Here is a 20,609-nt window from a genome sequence, read left to right as displayed (position 1 = left end):
TCTTTTTGGAATGTGTGAGGAAGCCGGAGTACCCGGAGAAAACCCACGCACGCATGGGGAGAACGTGCAAACTCCACACAGAGATTCCCAACGGAGATTTCAACCTATATCTTCCAGATGTCCTGACTGCGTGGCCAACATGCTAACCACTAGGCCACACTGCCTGCATCCTGAAATATCCCACACTTTTTGTGAGAAGTGTATTATATTTCACTTATTAATCATGATGAGGACGTCTCTGTCAGCCTAATTTGATTTCAAATTATTATTATTGTTTTTGTACAAGCTAATCACTTTGTAACCTACTTAACAAGTCAACAAAGTCAAATCTCAGTCTATATTTCTACCGGTTCCACAGTTATATCTTCGGTAGGGATCCGTTTCAGCCAATCAGAGCCTCGTACAGGGTAATTGACATTGTGACCCCGCCCCCTGGGCACCTGTAATCCAATCCCAGGCGCCGCCACAGGTAAAACCGGCCTCGATTTCTCAGCAATGCCCCCCCCCCAAAAAAGCGAGTCGAGCCGACAAAACCCGTTCTGCTCCGTCGGGGACACCTTGTTTGTTGCCGCTGCCCTCATCCAAACGTTCGTGGAGGAGTTTTTCCACGCTTAAAGAAGACGGATCGGATTTTCAGTCCCAACTAGAAAGTCCAGTTCGACCGACCGAGATGTCACAGGAGCATGACAAGTAAGTTGTTGCTGGACTCGCCACTTTTCTAGCCTTCACAACAAACAGCCTCACGCTATAACACAAAAAGCCACCCGTTATTCCTACTTTTTTGGACTTTTGCATGTTTTTTTCCCCTCTTTGTCACGGTGGAGTTTAAACGACCATTTTTGGCTTACTCACGTGTCTCACCTGCCGCTGCTTGTTTGATACATGTACATTTTTTAACCTGTCCTCTGAACGCTTCATGACTTGAAATGTCACTTTAGGATTATCCTCTCTGCTTTTGTTTTTAATGCATGATACACTTATTCCGGGAATGTTATACTGTCACTCTTGTGCTTCACCTGTCATGTTGAAGCCTGCACAGGTGGATCAACACCTGTCGTGAGAACACAGGCGCCTGTTAGAATAATCATCATCATAATAAAAAAGACTGTCCCGAGAGGGTGATGTTTTTTTCTGCCTTTTTCATTTTGAGATGTTTGATTTTGCCCCGAGCGCTAACAGTTGGAGTCTTATGTGTTTAGTCCTAATGATGTTTGCTCAGGAATAAACAGCAGAGAGGTGATGTCAGTCAGATGATGTTGTTTTAGGTCATTTTGTAAAGTTCTATCTTCACTTTGCTGGATGCAAAAAAATATGTGTGTTTTTCCTCCATGCTTAGGTCATCATTTTTAACCTTTTTTTGTTTTGAGGGCAATGACGAGGAGACTTTTGAGGGGAATGAAATAGTACACCTGCTAGGCGTTGGCTCTAGTATAACAATGTAAGCAAGCATGGGGGCCGTTTGAGGATTTTAGTTGATTTTTCTGACAATTTTTGCCAAAATGAAGCTTTAAAATCCAATGAAATTATTTAAATATCCTGATGAGACGCAAACTCATTGTTTTCTGATTGGATTTGATTTCCCTAAGAGTTTCATTGCACCTAAATACACCTTCTTATCAGGTTGCGGTTTTAGAAAAGGCACAATTAGATCTAGGGTTACTAATTATCACTTTGCATTGATCACTGAGAGTGGAAAAGACTGCATTTGTTGTAGATACTCTGCATAGAAACTGAGCCAAGTTATCATTTGTTGTGGGTGTTGTCAAAGCTCAAGACACAAACAGTGGAACTGTGGTTCCTTCCTGCGACCCGAAATGACTCAAATATATCACATATTGACTTGATATTGGGTATAAATATGATTTCATTACAACGTCAGTAGTTTCAAGCTAAATAACAACTGTTTTTGGGTCCCAGCTTGCAGTTTGGAAGCCTGCATTTGAAGATAGATAATGTTAAGCAGGAAAGCCTCATCATTAAAGTTAACATGAGCAAATATATGCTATGCAAACAGGCCAATTCAAATAGTGAAAAGTCCAATATTTTCTAACATGTTGATGGCTGTTTTATTTCCAATTCCAATTAAAAGAACATGGAGTTCAGAGCTTAGAGGCTCACAGTGATGACACAACAAGCCACAAAGAGGTTGAAACTGTAGTTGAGTATTTAGTGATGCGACCGGTGCGGTGGCGGTGTTTACAAAGCAGCAGAGGCACACCAGCATAAGACAAAAGACGCAAGCTCATCGAAACGTATTTTCACGAAGTGCGTTGTCTTATAAAAACGAGGTAAGAATGTGGCTGGGTCAGACACGTCACCCGGTGGTTGACTTTTGGACCAATGAGGAAGCGGCGGCGCCCGAGTTGTCACACTGGACAAGCCTGAAGAGCATCTTTTCTCAAGGAGCATCGGCCGTTTCGTGACCGAGATTTGTTGCACAATCACAGGAGAGCCTGAACAACTGGTCCTGCAGATAAAGAAGTCATTCTCTTTCTTGTGTGTCTGTTTAGCGGAAAGGCCGTGATTTCTAACCTTGTTTTTCTTTTTTTCTTTTTTATTTTGAACCCTCAAAAAAAAAATCACATCATATTAATTATCTTTTTACAACATGTGTTCACCTAAGCATCAAAGATGATTTAAAGTGCATGAGAAAGTGGAACAAAAAAATATCTTTAACCACATGGTCATTTATTAACAAGTATATTGCAAAAGACAGTAGCAAAACAACCAATGTTGGAATATTGGTCAACATCAGACTGTTCAGCCAGCATTAACACTGCTGATGAGTTCCACATACCAGCATTTTAAAGTGCATGTAGAGATATATAAGGCTGCTGGATGCTGACCACTCATGGTGCTAAAAATGCTGCTGCTGCCATCTTGTGGAGTTAATAAAAACTACATTAAGAGGTTGCTTGCAGCCACAGCTGTTAATGACAATGTGTTTTTATTGTGAAGCCTAGAGGTTGCTTGCTTTTGTACACTCTCACAGACTCTGTGGTCACGATAACTCATTCTGGTAGCAATACAACACTGGCATTAAAACAGGAGTTCAGAACATTCAGAAAAACATCTTCCCCATTAAAAACAACAATGAATCCATGAATCATTAATCTTATACTGTTCTCAGCATTTGTTTTCATCTTTGTTCTACAGCAAGCGTGCCGTCCTGGTCTTGCAGAACGACCCCAACTATGGCGGCCAACGTCGCTCTTTCACCACAGAGGATGAAGCTTGGAAATCTTTCCTGGAGAACCCCCTGACGGCCGCCACCAAGGCCATGATGAGCATCAACGGGGATGAAGACAGCGCCGCTGCTCTCGGCCTGCTCTACGACTACTACAAGGTATATCATTGATGAAACGGAGGTTGGACCGAAAACCCTCAAGGTTCTGTGCAAAAGGCATGAGCTGATGACTGATACAATTCGAGGATTTTTTTTGCTATGCTGATTTACATGTTGAATGGGCAATATTGGTGACAGGTACGCCCGCGCATTGGTAGCGTTCAAGAGTGCAACTGTCTTGACTCGTGCTGCAGCTCAGATGACACAATCACTGTGGACTTAAGCTCAATCAAGAGTGTAGACTCATGAGGTGGGGGGGGAGTGGGTTGAAGGGGGGATTTGGTTCCCAACCCCTGCTCTAAGCAACATGCAAGAGCGTGTCGCAACATCTGTTAGGCAGAGAGCGCATACGATGTGGCATGTAACTGAAGACAGCAGATCGATGTGATGTGGTCAGACGTTCAGCGGCTGTGTTTACCCTCCTATACAGGTGCCCAGGGAAAAAAGAACAATACCCCAGAACAAGCCAGATGCTTTGGTCTCTGATGTGGATCCCAACAAAAGGTAATGGTCATAATGTGCAACAGCAGTGGGCTACCACGGAGAAATTGTAGCATTCTCTCAGTGTGAATGAAGTGTGCCGCATCCTCAGCTGGTCCAACCACAGTCATCCCTCGCCACTTCCTACTTCAAATTTCTCGGCTTCACTCTGTCACGGTTTTTCTAAATATATTAATTAATAAATCATTCTGTTTTGTGGTTGAATATGTCTTATTATTTGTAAAAAAAAAAAAAAAAGCATATTTATGCAAATTTCTATGTATTTTTTTGCCTAAATTAAGCATTTTCAAGCATAAAAATGGCTAAATGAACCTAAATGTAAATATAAGGCATTCAAAAGACGCATTCAAAGATGTGATGATATGTAGTATTCTCCACTGGTCCCGAAGTGTCAGTGATGTTACTGTAATGTTCGGTGAGACACACAAGCACCAGACTTGATCGCCGGAACAACAGGCTTTTGTTGCAGGTTTGAATTATCTCACAACAGGCACAATAATCCCTAAGACGGACTACTGTTGCGACTGTAGCTCAGGCCAAGCTAAAACTCAACTTTGAACCCTTGATGCCACTTCCTGTCCGTGCCACCCGAACACGTTTACAGCAGCATACATGAGTAAGAGTCTTATTTATGTTTAAATGGCCCATTTTATGATATTATCTACTATATTGGGTAATACAACTGTAAAGGTGACTATAGGGGTGTTATTTTTTTGTCTAGAGGGCTCTAATAATGTTTTCAAAAACTATTTAGAAGATTGTAAACATATTTTCTATGCTATAAGTACAAAAATATTCCATTCTACTTTGCAGAAATTCACTGGCACCAATTAACCGTGATAAATGAGGGATTACTGTAGTGTATTTTGAATGATAAGAGATTCCAAAAACATGCCTTCTGACAGTTTGGTGCACCATGTATCATGCTTATCGCATATCGTATCGACTCGAATATTGGACAACCCTAACAATAATATTACATTCTCAATATCAGTGAAATAACAACTGGTAGATTGCAACAGTTGTTCGACTTTGCTTCATTGATCATCATTATTTTAAAATGAACCAATCAAATGAATTTACTAACTAATTAATTAATCAAACTAGGTATGCTCAGTAAAAAATCATGTGATCGGCACATGCATTTCAATGCGATTACAAAAGCCGATCACCTGCTAGAGCTTCACCAATGTAGTCTCACATCCAAAGTCTCCTTAAAGACGCCGTCTCATACTCTAAGTTTCCCGAGTGATATTTCTATGTTCTCTTGGGGAAAAACTAAGTAAAATGTTTTTGTCTAAATTAAGGTGATTTTATGGTTCCTTTTTTCATATCATACAGCCAGTAGCAGCGGTGTAGCCAGGAATTCTGGTTCCCATGAACAAAAATCTTGTTGCCACCCCCCCTGCACCCCTGGCCAATGGTACTTGTCATAAATAAATGTAACAATGTGTAATTAATACATGTGATAGGTATCTGTATCGGTATCGGACGATTGGGTCAATATGGTAATATGTTTTTACAATGATACTGTAATAATGTCTGCATTTCAACCGTCTGAGATGTATAAATGAAAATGCTGAGAACGGTTTCTAATATTTTGTCCCTCTCGTGTGAAGAATGACCTTTTAGCATGATGCAGTGAGGTCAAGTTATCTTAAAAAAAAACATGCTTGATACAGTTGCTATATAAAGTACAGTCGTACCTTGTTTTTTGTCATTAATTAGTTCCAAAATGTCAGAAAAAAGAAAGGCAATTTTTCCCATACTATATATTGTAAATCCAATTAATCCGTTCTAAACACCCAAAAATATGAACAACAAAATACATTTTATAGAGAATAATTATAGTTTTACATGCGGAAAACAATGTGATATAATGATAAAAGACGACTGAATGGAACTTATTGTAAATGTGGACTTCCTGTACATTCTCTCGAGATTAATTCAATAGTGTTTCTCACCTTCTTTATCAAATTGCTGGCACTCGCAACTTTCTGTGGTCCCATGGCGGGTTATTTGGCAGCCACATTCAATAAAAAAATGCACGGGCAGTGAGTCAGCAACGTGGAGGGTGTTTTGTTTAGGCACTTGATTTTGCGGAATGATAGAGAAAAGGGCAAACGGACCACATTGTTACGTGCAGTGTTGTACAAAAACCGAAACTATGAAAACTGAGGAATATTTTAGTGAAAATTTTGGACGAAAACTAAATTGTTCGAAAACCGAGGTTTGACTGTAAAAAGCTCAAACTAAACTGCATTATTCTTTTTGCAGACACCAGCTTCAGGCGGGACATTCCATCCCTTCCCTCCCAGAGACGAGCATGGAGAACAGGATCCAGGTCCTGAAGGGGCCCTTCAATATTCTCCAGTTGGCCCAGGACAAGAGGACCCAGTTCCCATCACCAGGTAGGTCTCCCCATGTCAGTCTCTCCTCTTCCACCATGAAGCCATCATCATCTCACTCATGTGCTTTTTTAAAAAAATTGTCTTCAGACACAACCGTCACAGTGTCCATCGCCGCCCTGCAGAACTACCCATCCGTCAAGACGGAGGTGCCCATTCACGGTTTGAGCGTGCCCAGCAGTTGCGCCGAAACCGACAACCACGTGGGCGTCTTCGACCGCCCTCAGCTCGCCCACAATTCAGTCCAGTTCAGCCCCACCACACAATCCCGCACGCCCCCGGACTCCACCTTCTCTGAGAGTTTCAAGGACAGTTCCCAGGAGGTGAGTGTTTCGATCCGATGCCTTCCTCTTACGGAATCCCGTTATTGCATTCCTTGAAAAAAAAAACAACCAAACCCTCCTCTCTTTACTGCCCTCAGATCAAACAATAGCACTTTTACCTGATCCCATGGTGGAGCCGACGGTGGGCTCAGCCTCCCTTGGTTTTATTTGAACACGCCAAAATAGCGGGCAGTATGTTATTATGTCATTGTCTCAGCTACACAATAAAGTGCTGTGCTGTTCCCCGACAATGGCCAAAGCCTCTATCCTCTTTCTCTTTTTTAACCTGGAGGGGATTTACCACAGAAAAGAGTAACCTAACAAACCTCCTTTTTTTGGGGGCTGGGGGGTTGGCACCGGGGGAACATGGAGACATTTGCGCTCAAAGAAATGAGGATAAAGGGAGTCAATTAATTTACCACACTGGAAGACCTTTTTCTCATTTTCTTCCTTCCTCATTCTCCTTTTAATATATTAAAAAAACACTTTTATTGGGAATATGTGTGAGTTTACACCAGTATTTGAAAAAGGGATGGCTATGGCTTATTTTCTCTGATTATATCTACAATTGTGGGTAATATGAGTGTAAAGGTGCCTATATGGGTGTTTTCTCTGCTCTAACTACGAAGATATTCCATTTATAAAAAAGGAATCCAGTTTCGCACAAATTCAGATGTCACGGTCGGGTCTGGAACCAATTAACAGCAATAAACAAGGCGAAGTCACAACTCCTCAAGGAAGCATTATTCTGCTCAATACAGCACTGACATTGAAACCGGAGTTCAGAACATTCAAGGAAGGATTTTTTTAATTACAATGAACTGATCGTTAATTTTCAAGAATAGTTAGTGTAAACTCATTTCAAACAGCAAAAAAACAGTTAAAAAAAAGTATGAGGTGCTGAATTTCCGGTTTGTAGCTGCTTTAATTTATCATCGAAATTAAGTAGGATAAAGAATATAAGAGATTCACTTTTTGAATTGAACTACCGAAATAAATTAACCTGCACGTGCTTGCACTAACTATTTGTGTATTGGAATGCATGAGAAAAATTCAAAACATGTCCGGTAGGTTACATGGCGGTTGTCTATGCCAATACATTTCTTGTTGAAATGAATGAAAAAGCTGTCCTATCAACCACAATTTACCATAATCCTGTCATTTATTTTGTCTTTTGCCAAAGTTTCATAGAAGAACCCTTGGTTTCCTAATAATTTCCTCATTCTATACATGTGTTGCAGGTCTTTTCCTTCCCGGGGGATCTCCAGTTACGTATGGCCTCCATGACGCCTGAGGACTACACTCAATTTGACACGGTGCCGGGGTAAGTCGCATTGCTTGCCGCCCGCTTGCCCGCCACCACACTGCCTTTCAGCTTTGACACCATGGTGCAGAATGACCTCCTTTCTTTTGCGCTCTCAAAGGAGACACCGGACTCCCTCACTGTGGGACAGACGAGAGCGTACACCGATGTTTGTAATCCTGGATTCTAATAAAGGCTTATTTTTCATGTTGTACTATTGTATCTATGTATTGTAGGAATAATTTCGAGTATACCCTCGAGGCGTCCAAATCTCTGCGTCAGAAGACTGGCGACGGGACCATGACGTATCTAAACAAGGGACAGTTTTACCCCATCACCCTGCGGGAGATCGACAACAAAGGCCTGCAGCAACCCATCACCAAAGTCAGGGTGAGAAGCAGTTGAGTTTACTTCATCCATTAGCTGTACTTGTTTCAAACTCTTAAGTGGAGGATGTACTTCATCACAGAGCGTAGTGATGGTCGTGTTCGGAGAGGAGAAGTGCAGAGATGATCAGTTGAAACATTGGAAGTACTGGCACTCAAGACAGCACACTGCCAAACAGAGGTGTCTTGACATTGGTAGGTGGAACTTTGAATTGATTGTGTAGGTGTGCTTTGGTTAGACCACAAATGTGTGGAAATAATGCGCACACAACCACGGCATGAGATGTACATGCCGAAAACTCTGCTGTCTGCCATCCACAGCTGACTACAAGGAGAGCTTCAACACCATTGGCAACATCGAAGAGATTTCCTACAACGCCATTTCCTTCACTTGGGACACAAACGAAGAAGCCAAAGTAAGATGACATAATAAAATAAATAAAATAATGGTTAAAAAATATTTTAAAAATGGAGAAAAAAGGAGGGAAAATAAAAATGAAATGAGATAAAATAGTGTCAGATTTTGAAAAAGGAAAACAAAAAGTTTTACATGCATGAGAAAGGTAAAACGAGAAGAAAAAATAAATAGTGAATAAAAAATGAATCGTAACATTATCATGATGTAGTATAACACACTGTCCAAAAAAGTGTTTTCCTAAATGGTCTGTCCCTTCTCCACCAAGATGGAAAGCTTTCATAAATAACACCAACAACATACAGTATAAACCAATGAATGGGGAAACTCAGCAGTTGGTCCTTTTTCAAGGGAATAATTCATCTCTTCAGTTCTCCTTTGCTGTGGCCCTGAGACGTTATTGTACTGTCAGTTTGGAGGGAAGATGAATGATGTAATTGGGCCTCTACACAGCCTTGCAGCCTATTGCTAATGAGTGAAGTCAACTGCACAAACATGCCTCACGCACGCACACACGCAGACCAGGATGTGACTCGAACCATCTCATGACTCCAGGCGTGTGTCCATAGGATATTCATCCTTGTGTGTGTGTGTGTGTGTGTGTTTGTGGTTTTGTCAGCACCGCGCCACTAGCTTGTTTGATGAAGATGATGCTTGCGTGTGTGTGTGTCACGTTTTGCCCTGCAGCATTAATGTATGAGCAAAGGCATTGTGTAATGTTTACCTGACATTTAGCGATGTTTAAAATTGAAAAACTACCATCTAATCCATGTTTTGAATTTAATTCACCTCATTATGTCATCACAAAGTGACAATGCAAGCATCAATAGACGACTACAATGGAACCCCCACCAAGGCTTAAAAATCATAATTCGGATCACATTGTCCATATTCCTAGATACCCACTTCTTGCATAAGCATACATTATGCCATTGATATTCATGCATTATTGGTTTACACAGTAAGGAAAATGTAGGTTTAACATTAGTGACTTTGCACATTCATAAAACAAAATATTAGGATAAGTCTACTTTTTTTTTTTTTTAAGAAAACAGTATATCTGTGACCAAATGGTGCCTGATAGATCTATAGTCCAACTTTTTGATGAGATATCATAATTGTTTAAAACATAAGCACCTGGAGGACGAATTCAGTAGGAAATGCAGTCGTCATGTGTTGACGAGATTTGGCCACGAGAGGGAGGCACAGAACACTAAACAGAGAACGAGGTGCTGCCTTTTTCAACCGTACCGTTTTTGTTTAAAAAAAAAAGCGCAGCAGTTATATAACATATACTAATTTCTTATTACTGTAAAAAATATATGTTGCGTATTCAAATATATTAGTACTACTCTGTAATGATAATGATTTAATGTGTTTTGAACATGCATACAAGTTACATTGCAATACATCACGTAGGAAGAAGTAAGGCTTATTTAATTTCACCCCCCATCCGTTTCACATCAATTGCAATATATTTGTTCACTTCCTGTATTCCAAATATATTCTTTGCCAGTTTAAAATTAGGAAAATATATTCTAGTGTGGATTTTTCATGGTATACAGTGTCAGAGTCAAAAGTTTGGAAGCTCTTGAATTAAAAAATGTGTCCAAACTTTTATCTGGTACCATATTTGTCTTCAGTCCAAGAATGTGTGCTTTTTGTCACAGCAAATCACTGAATTTTTAACAAATCATCCACCAGTCAGTCTCTCTAATGGATCTTCTGGTCCCTCCTGCAGATCTTCATCTCAGTCAACTGCCTGAGCACGGACTTCTCTTCTCAGAAGGGCGTGAAAGGCCTGCCTCTTAACCTGCAGATTGACACGTACAGCTACAACAACCGCAGCAACAAGCCCATCCACCGGGCATACTGCCAGATTAAGGTGTTCTGTGACAAAGGAGCCGAGAGGAAGATCCGAGATGAGGAGAGGAAGCAGTCTCGCCGAAAAGGCAAGGTGGCTGACCTCAACCCTGGCCTCTCCTGTGAGTGGTGACCTATCTAAAAACCTTTTTATGAGGTAATCATGTCGGTGCCATAAATGTATTTACGATTTAAGATGCTCCCTTTATGCCTTCTGCCAATTCCCAGTCGCCGATGTCAAAGTGCCCATCCTTCAGAAACGCAATGACGTGACCATTTTCAAGATGATGACTGACATTGAGACCCAGCCTGTCCTCTTCATTCCTGACATTCACTTCTCCACCTTCCAACGTCATGTGAGTTACCACACACACACACACACACACACACCTTCAGGCCATAAACACACACGCATCCTCCCACTCATGGGCCGACCGGGTCACGCTGACCTGCTTGCTCGCTGGCGGGAACAGACAGTTCTGCTTTGGTGCTGATAGGAGGTTCTGATTACTGATGGTTATCATTCACCGTGCTCACTGTGACCCGAACACCTCATCTGCTCACAGCAATGGAGGGAGAGCTGTCCGCAAAGACGACGCCATATGTCGTTACACACACGCGGCACGTACACCTAACTCAGCTTTTCATTAGTGTTAATGTGCAGTAGCTGGCGTCCTGCAGGAGACGTGTTCAGTGTGGACTCTGACCAGGTCATCACATGGAGGTGTATGTGTGTGCATACTTACAGATTTCATACAGATACAGTGAACACACCCCCAATAAAATGGCAGGTTTTGCCTCATGTAAAAAAAAAAGATGTCACGATGAATCATTGCGCAACTTTCTGTAAAAGAAAATACTGTGACCGATAATCTGTACAGTTTAATTGGAAAATGAACAAATTTGTTCATTAGTTCCAAGCGTGGTCATGAAAATGAATATTTGTGCTTAATTCGGTCTTTTTGGGTCATAGTCTATCGGCAGGGTACAGCTTGACTTACTCCCCCTTGCAGCAGTGCTGTAAATGTGTCACATTGCGAGGGTATTGCTCGTGAACATCTCCCATCCGGTCACCCAGCATTGGATGTAGGTATGGAAAATGATGTACTGTATTTGTTTTGTAAAAGTCCATAAAAGCAATGCGTTCATGGGTGAAAAGGGGAAAAACTCAACTAGAAGACATTAACATTTTAAATAATGTTAAATAAAAATGAATGTCTGCTCCTAATTTGTGCATAACACTCTTCAGGTATTGTGTGCAAAATAGGTGCAACAACAAAAAAATATGGAGGAAAAAAGAAAAATGCACAAAAATACACCTGTTAAAATAGTAGGTTTTTCAGACTACATAAAAATGTGTACATTTAATAAAGAAACATATCTGTAAAAAATGGACTGGAGGCTAACTAATAGTTTTGCTTTAATGACAGCATCCACTCTTTAGGACTGATAGGAGTCCATCGAGCATATCACATCTTAACTTAGCACTGTTTGCCTGCTCTTCCTTGCTCCAAATGTGTCAGACTGTGAGGGCATCTCTTGTCCACCGCCCCCTTCAGGCCATCCCACAGACTTAAAATGGATTTAGGCCTGGGCTCTGGCTGGTGAGCCATTCAGAAATAAAGCATTACTCAACAACAGAGATAAGGCAACAACCCCCTCCATTGATTGATAGTGTTGTGCCAAAATGGGTTTCTGTTATCCCCCCCACCCACCCACACACACACACACACACACACACACACACACACACACACACACACACACACACACACACACACATAATGTTTACTTTGCAACATCGGGAGGTTATTTTTGGTGTTGCCGCTGACATTGAAACTGGCTCCAACTCTGTTTGCCCCCCTCCGCTATCACTTTCTGATAAACCCTTTAGTTTACTGTGCTCCTCATGCCTAGAATAGAATTCTATAAACAGCAGCATCTGCAATCAATACCGTTGAAGACTTTAAAGGAGGGAAAAGGAAACATTTGTTCTTCCATTCATAAATAAAGCAATCAGTTGTGGCTTCCCTCTGCCTAAATAGAGGCTCAGTGGATGTTGGGACCTGGATCAGTTCAATAAAGTGGGTCAACCCTGTGAACTTGCCTGGCCTGTTTTTCTACCGTGGAGCTGCACCTGCAATGTATCACTTCCCAGCATGCACCAGTAGTTATGAAAGCGATTTAAGGTGTTTTTAATGTCAGTTTTTGACTCTTTGTCCGTGTTGTGTGTCTTTGCAGCCTTTTGCAGCAGAAGAAGGAGAAGACAGGTGAGACTTAACTTCACACTGGCTCCATCCACGTGTGCTTTCACAACTAGATGGCAGCCTCTGGCACCTTCTTAGTAAAAAAAAAAAGGCACAATGGGGAAACATGTTTCTAGGAAATACTTGAAAGCTTTTGCTTGCAAGCATGTGTTTGCTCTCGTGTGTCCTTTATTGCCTGTTAACTGGCTGTTAAGGGCTCGGAAGCAGTGATTTATGTGTTTGTGTGTCCGCCGCAGCTCCGGCATGAAGAGGTTACCCTTCAGTGATGACGAGTTTGGGTCGCCACCGAACAAGATGGCCAGAGCGGAGGAACCTAAGAAAGGTATGCAAATGTGTGTGTGTGGTGTAAATGTTACTCATAAGGAGGTGGGGGGATTGACGTAGGGGGTCTTTCAGGAAGAAAAGCGTGTGAAAGCCAATGCACGTGCATGTGAGCTTGCTCTGGTAGCCTGCTCTTGAGTTCAACGGCGTAAACATACACACGTGCCAGAAGCCTTCACTCATTGGTTTCCAACTAAATACCGCTGTACACACACGCAACACGCACAAACCGGTGCCCTTTACCCTAGAATAGATCCTACTCAAACACAAATGGGCCTTGTACAGTTGCAACTAACTAGTGCAAATTGTTGAAAAGAGTCAACATTTTAAACTTGCAACTTTAAATTACATTTTAAAGTGAAATCATCAAAGCCAAATGCACCTCAAGTTGTACAAATCTGAACATTTCCAGAAAAAGTTGCTTTTTTCCAACACTTATTCCACTAATGTAGACCACCATTTTTATGTTGTCACGGGAGACCACAGTTCAGCAAGTATTAAAGGATTTAAGCGTGTCTTTGGCTTTTTGTTTGGCTATTTTGCTAAACGTATTCCAAAAGAAGAAGCAGGGTTGAACAGAAGAATATACACCGGAAGTAACGTGACGTAAGATCCAGCGTCAACTAACCAGTGCAGGAGTGTGAAAAATGTTTAAAAATTTTGGCTAAAATGGAATATCATTTTGACTTTTTATCATCTAATCACATTTTACAGCGGAGCCTCCAAAGCATGTTTAAAAAAAAAAGTTTTAAAATACAAAAAAACACGTAATATAAATTTGACTTTTTCATCTTTAAAATTACATTTTAAAGTCAAATGCCCCTGATCTGAACATTTCAGAAAAAAAGTCGCTCTTTTCGACACCTATTCCACTAATATAGGCCGCCATTTTGTTTGATGCCACTGAGACCACAATTCAGCAACCGTTGAAGGATTTAAGCTTGTCTTTGCCTTTTCCTTTGCTTTTTTGCTAAACGCATTGAACGAATGAGCAGGGGTGAACAAAAGAAGAAGAATACACACAGCAAGTAATGTGAAGTAAGCCGACTTGCGTGCAGACTCAACTTCAACTAACCAGCGCAGGAGTGTGAAAAATGTTTTTTGGCTAGAATGTAATATAAATTGGACTTTTTCCATCTTCAAATTACATTTTAAAGTGGAACCACCAACGTCAAATGCCCCAGATCTGAACATTTCAGGGAAAAAGTTGTTTCTTTGCAACACTTATTCCACCGATTCCACCGCCAACGTGTATCATGTCATGTGAGACCACCGTTCAGCCGGTATCAAAGGATGAATGTATGTGTTTGGCTTTTTCTTTGGCCTTTTTTGTGAAATTTATGCCTAAAGACAGAGTAGGGGTGAACAGAAGAAGAATATACACAGGAAGTAATGTGAAGTACTGTAAGCCTAGTCACGTGCAGGATTGACTTCAACTAACTAGTGCAAGAGTGTGGAAAAAATACGACATTTTTGCAAAATGGTAAAATATTTTTGACCTTTTTGTAATTGGAAAAATGTCAGGAAAAATACACCTAAAGTTGGAACCGACATTATGCGTGACAGGAATAATTGGCTATTTGTTGGACTTTTAATGGTGTGGTGTATGACATCACGCAGTTGAGTGAGTATCAACAGATGAACATGTACGTCTGCCTTTTCTCCTTTTGTTGTTTTAAAGGTACGGCATTTTATTGTTTTCATGTTTTACAATGAACTCTGTTGAACGTCTTTTTACGCTTGTACAACTGTTAAGAATGCTAAAGTGAGGCGTGTATGCGGTGTGTGTTTTATTGTATTTACTTTGAACTAGCAGTGGTTAACTTATCTTTAGACTTGCAAGAGTTTGGAATATTACTTTAAAAAATGCTGTACTTTTTTTTATGATAGTCTTATTGTGGTTGTTTCAAAATGTCAACAGAAAAAGTCAGTATGAGCAAGAGTGCTTGTTTACATCACTGATTGTAATCACGAGGTTCCGAGAAAAACAAGAATGGGCTGTGTGCTATTTTGCTTACACCTAATTCGTTTTGAACTTTATCCTTTTTTTTTTTTTTTTTTAATGTTGCCTCTTCATCTTATCATGCAGCTACATGCTTCCACGCTCGAGTCAATAATTCCCCAAATAATCAATGGATTAAAATGAATAGAGGGTTATTTTCCACGCGATCGTTCTGTGTTTGACAAGCCTTCATGGAGCAGCAGTTCAGCCTGTCCGCCTGCCAGAGGTGATTATGTTGTTGTCTAACAAAGCTGTCAATCATTTGCAGCGCTGCCTGTTCAAATTACGCAAAACACATTTTTACATGGCGACACGGCGGCTCCAGACTATGATGAGTGAAACCAAACTTTTTTTTATTTTTTTCCTCCAACAGCACAGAAATGACTCACAGAAGTTCACACTATTTGTGCTTTTAAATAGAACCTGCTGACGGACATAAGGCAGCGGTTAGATGTCTAAAAAGTCACAAGTTCCAATAAATACAACAAAAAGGAGAATGAGTGCAGCAAATGAGATTTATTGTAGGTCTACCCTTGAGTTTATTTGCGTGTTTGCAGTCATGTTTGATGATTACAGTGTGTGTCTGGGCCCTAAGTCACTTTTTGGGAGTGTGGATTAATGACCCTGCAATCTGGTACAGTTAAAGTGATGGAACACGAGAGGTGAGACAGATTTTGACCTTCTTGCTTGTGGACTTTAACTTGGGGTTCACCCTGAAGGACTTGGTCAGTCACTACCAATAACTAATAAACTGAACACCTACGAACCTATTATGGATACTAATATGGAGATAATTGGATACATTTTTGTAAGGAACAATGTAAAGTCATCATATGATGGTATTTTTACAAACTAAGTACATATCTGGAAAGCACTCATCATGGCCTCAAATATGACGTATGACTCAATGTGATTTTTGACCCAGTGAACCCTGATCTTAGCTGGGCTCACACGGAAGGTCAGAGCACCTATCACCAGAGGTGTGGCCTCGGGTCACAGGTTGGATAACTTTGAGCTTGACTTGACATCATCATCGAAGACTTGTAACTCGACTTGGACCGTGACAGCAATGACTCGGGACTCGCTTCGGATTTTAGTCTGATGACTTGGAAATACTTGAGATTTTCAGTGAATGTGTTGAGTAAAATGTGCCCCCATTCAAAGTATTTGACCAACATGACCACTGTTATATCTTTTCCTCAAGAACACACAATTTTCCCTCAGAATCTGCCGCATAGAATGCGTCTGTTAACGTCCAATCAGGTTTGAGAACAAACGAGGGTGTGGCTTACGTTTCTGTGAGTGCCAGGGCTCTCTCCACACGGAAATGTTTTCAGGTCAAAACGGCCAAGTATTTTAGCGTTTCAGCCTCTCATCCTCGTGGAAACGCCGTTCTGGATGCCCTGAAACGATATTTTTTTTAAACGGTTTCCGGAGTGGGAAAATCTGAAAACGCCGGCCTGTCGAAACTATGATGTGACCATCAGCGAGCTTTGACGACAACATAATATCGGAATATTTCAACGGACATCACTCACCCCAGTCATTCTCCTGAGATTTTGCTGTCTCAAACTCCGTCATGACTCGCAGAAGTAATTCCACTTCTCATGAGCCTTGGAGAGCGGAAGACGACGTACTTAAGCGCATGCGTTCTTTCTTCACACACAAATTGAATGACGTAAGATGAATATATCCTGAACGTCTTCAGAAGTCAATTTGTTCTTGTATTTGTTATATCAGTACTGTGTTTCTGTAAATAAGTCTAAAAGTAAAACACTTCAAAAGGCTTTAATTATAAAAAAGCACAAGTTTTTTTTCCATGTGTGCCCTTAACTTTGAGATCTTGCACATTTACTTGCAAATATTACGACATATTGACAGTGCACGTACACGCTTAGAAAGCACTCATCGGCGTGTTTAATATGAGATATTACTGGGTTTTTTTGCAAATCGCCCTTCTTCCGTGTGTGTCTTCTCCAGTCCTGCTGTACGTACGTAAGGAGACGGAGGAGGTGTTCGATGCCGTCATGCTGAAGAATCCCACACTGAAAGGCCTGGTGGATGCCGTAAGTATGGAAAAAAAAAAGCTGCTCAGATGAACTCCGGGACTGTTTTTGTGTTGAATCAGTCTTGTGTGCCGCTTTGGGGGTAACATAGCAGCTAAATGAGCTGTGATTGGTGTACGGATGTCCACGGTGGAAAAGTGAAAATAATGTATTCCGTTTTGGTTTTGTTTTCTTGCTCAGATTTCAGAGAAGTATGACTTGCCGTTGGACAAGGTTGGAAAAGTCTACAAGAAGTGCAAGAAAGGGTATGTATGAGTCATCACACTTTCTTGACCTCATGGCTGAATGAACAAACCTGACTTACTGGTACTTTTGTTTGTCATATCTTCTGTCACGTCATCTCGCTCATCTATCCATAGCTGGTTTCGCGTTGTTTCTGTTTAGACGGCAAACTAGTTGAGACCGACTCAACAGCGCCTGTAGTGGTTGCAGCCAAGTAGTGCACTCCATGCGGCCTCAATTGCTTCTACACACCATTAATCAGTTCCACACATTTAAATTGATAAATTCAACATGATGCCCATCCTTTGTGAAGACACGTTTTCAGTGTCAAAAATTGCCTGGTGAGATACATTGTGTGTGTGTGTGTGTGTGTGTGTGTGTGTGTGTGTGTGTGTGCGCACATGATCTTGGATTTCTACTAGATTTTGTGGTTGTAGTGGTGAACAAGTGCACTGCATCATACTAATTGGTGTTTCTAATACAGTATTATGAATACCGTAATCCCTCGTTTATCGCGATTAATTGGTTCCAGACCCGACCGTAACAAGTGAATTTTGGAGAAGTAGGATTGCTTATTTATAAATGGAATATTTTTGTAGTGAGATCATAGAAAACCTGTTTCCGACCTTCTAAATATGGTTTTTAACATTATTAGAGCCCTCTGGACATGAAATAACACTCCATAGTCACCTTTACACTCTTATTATCCAATATAGTAGACATAATAAGAGAAAATAAGCAATTTAAGGCATAAATAAGACTTGTATTATTATAACTTTTTCCCCAACCTCATTTCCCAAACATTACACCTCTATTTTGTTTGTTTATGTTTTGTCCGGGTACTCCGGTTTCTTCCCACATTCCAAAAAAAACATGCATGTTAGGTTAATTGGCGACTCTAAATTGTCCATAGGTATGAATGTGAGTGTGAATGGCTGGGTCAGGGTGTACCCCGCCTGTCGCCCGAAGTCAGCTGGGATAGGCTCCAGCATGCCCCCACGACCCTAATGAGGAGAAGCGGTACAGAAAATGGATGGATGCATGGATTATTTCTCTTAATATAACTTTAATATTCAGAATATTAGGACATTATTCTTTTAAAATGATGACTTTTTCTTGTTAATTACAACTTTTTTCTCTTAATATTTTGACTTTAGTCTTGTAAAATTACTGCAGATTTTTTCCGTTTTTGCTGTTGATTATATTGATTTCGTATTCTTGTTAAAGGTCACGGACCAGTAAAAAAAAAAAAAAACATCCGCAGGCCGCAAATGGCTCCTGGGTCGCAGTTTGGGCACCCCGGCTACATGTCATGTCTGTCTTATCATGCGATGATCACTACCTTACAGGATCCTGGTGCACATGGACGACAACATCATCAAGCACTACTCCAACGAAGACACCTTCCAGATCTCCATGGAGGAGCTGGGCGGCATGTACAAGCTCACCCTCACTGAAATCTGATTGGACGACATGAGAGGAGGAGTAGGATGACGGAGGATAAATGGTTTACACTATCCAGTGATGACGGACTCTCGTATCATGTTGAGCTGTTACATAAAAAACGTGGTATTTAAAAAATAAAAAATAAAAAAAAAGCCATATACTGTAGCTCTTAAGGTGCCACATTGTTAATAAGTAAGGAATGTCAGATCAGAAGGTTTTTTTTTTCTTCTTGTGATGAAACTTTTAATACTGTGTATTTGTACAAAGCTTCTGTGTGCCTCTGCTGCTATACCTCATTGTTTGCAACAGCAGCAGTGGAATATTATGAGGAGAAACATCTTATCTTATAATCACAGCACTGATGATTACGATCTGTTATGTTGAAGGGCTACTGGAGCCCACAAAATGAGCAAAAAAAAAAAAAAAAGTGGGGGGAAGAAGCCCCTAAATGTTGAGTGTATTCATACTAAAACAACATTGCAGTATTTAGCGTGTAAAATGACCAATTAGGGTAGCAATGTGTAAATGTTTTTAATTTGGTGTCTGTGAGTGAGATGACTTCAAATGTGAAAGCAAGTAAAATGATGGCCTCTTTAGTGTTAAATAGGCTAAAACTGCATCTTCCTTGTAGATGATGATGATGAAAAAAGCTAAGTGAAGCGGTTTAGTAACACTGTTCTGGAAGTGCAATATGAATTTTGGGTTAAACACATTCAGGAAAAAAAAAAGTTGCCATAAAAAATGCTATTTGATTAACTGATGAATGAAATATTGTATATAATCTTTGCAAAACATGCTTAAAGGACCTTATGGCCGTCTTTGTATCGCAGTACTTATTGTGTATATATTTATTAAGGGTTGTGGGTTTTTTTGCATTATTATATATTAAGACGTCTATTACTCCTATTAATATAATGTTTTTGTATGGATTTATTAATACATAAATGTCAAAGGACAGGAAGTTTTTAATATTGAATTGAGATGCCTCATTTTTTTGTAAAGCTTGTGCACGAAGGCCTCAATAAAAGCTGTTGTGCTGTCTTCCTGCATTGAAATCATATGGGAGATAAAAAATTTTAATAAAATGTGCAGTAGCAGATGTCTAGGCATGAGCTTAGGAAGTACAGGAAGTGTGCACACGTGGTGTGGAGAAGAGGCTCTGTCAGAAACCTGGACGCAAACTTCCTGTGCTTGGCCTTTAAATCATTTTTTAAAAAGGCCTCCCGTGTTTTTCTGGAAGTGGCAGTTGCTACACAAATAACATGCTGAAAAATGTTGTTTATGAACTAGAATTCCAACGAAATAAATGGAGTCTATAATGCTGTTCAGTATATTACCGCACATCATAGCAATCCATGCAAATACGCCCCCTAGAGGCTGTGAGACGTATAGTGATGACATCACAGCAATGTGACTGGACGCTTATGAAGTATTTCACTGTAATGGCTGCAACGTCATATCATTCACCTTGCCGACAACGCTCAAAGAAGAGGACATGTTGACTTAAAAATACTTTGAAAAGCTGTTATATTTCTCATGATTAAAAAATGTGTTCATTTTCTAATTTTAAAAATGTATGCAAAATTGACTCGGAACAAAAATGCTACGTTTACATTACTTTATTGGATTTTGTTAGTTTAACACAAAAGTATGACGTTGATTTAAATTTAAGAAAAAATACCGTGTTTATAGAAAAGACATAAAAATATATATACACAAATAGGAAGTTGGTCCAATTAG

General features: G+C 40.4%; 1 protein-coding gene across 1 annotated transcript; it reads left to right on the top strand.

Annotated features, from left to right (window-relative positions):
- Positions 1–522: 522 nt before the first annotated feature.
- grhl1 (grainyhead-like transcription factor 1) lies at positions 523–19,330 on the top strand. Its single transcript, XM_054796680.1, has 16 exons — positions 523–690; positions 3,157–3,346; positions 3,777–3,850; positions 6,125–6,258; positions 6,346–6,578; positions 7,820–7,902; positions 8,118–8,271; positions 8,351–8,462; positions 8,589–8,683; positions 10,424–10,667; positions 10,774–10,901; positions 12,787–12,815; positions 13,049–13,134; positions 17,116–17,201; positions 17,382–17,446; positions 18,773–19,330. The coding sequence occupies exons 1-16, from the start codon at positions 671–673 to the stop codon at positions 18,885–18,887; spliced, it is 1,848 nt and encodes a 615-aa protein (XP_054652655.1). The 5' UTR covers positions 523–670; the 3' UTR covers positions 18,888–19,330.
- Positions 19,331–20,609: the final 1,279 nt, after the last annotated feature.

This window comes from Dunckerocampus dactyliophorus, chromosome 13, assembly GCF_027744805.1.
Source record: "Dunckerocampus dactyliophorus isolate RoL2022-P2 chromosome 13, RoL_Ddac_1.1, whole genome shotgun sequence".
Taxonomy (NCBI): Eukaryota; Metazoa; Chordata; class Actinopteri; order Syngnathiformes; family Syngnathidae; genus Dunckerocampus; species Dunckerocampus dactyliophorus.
Note: the sequence above shows the minus strand (reverse complement) of the source record. Positions and strands in the feature narration are given on the sequence as shown.

What these genes read in the sequence shown, in the direction of transcription:
- grhl1 (XM_054796680.1), top strand. Translation starts at nt 671, where the DNA reads ATGTCACAGGAGCATGACAA. An exon ending in AACCCATCACCAAAGTCAGG is followed by an intron (nt 8,272 to 8,350) that starts GTGAGAAGCAGT and finishes ACTTCATCACAG; the next exon opens with AGCGTAGTGATGGTCGTGTT. An exon ending in CCTCAACCCTGGCCTCTCCT is followed by an intron (nt 10,668 to 10,773) that starts GTGAGTGGTGAC and finishes GCCAATTCCCAG; the next exon opens with TCGCCGATGTCAAAGTGCCC.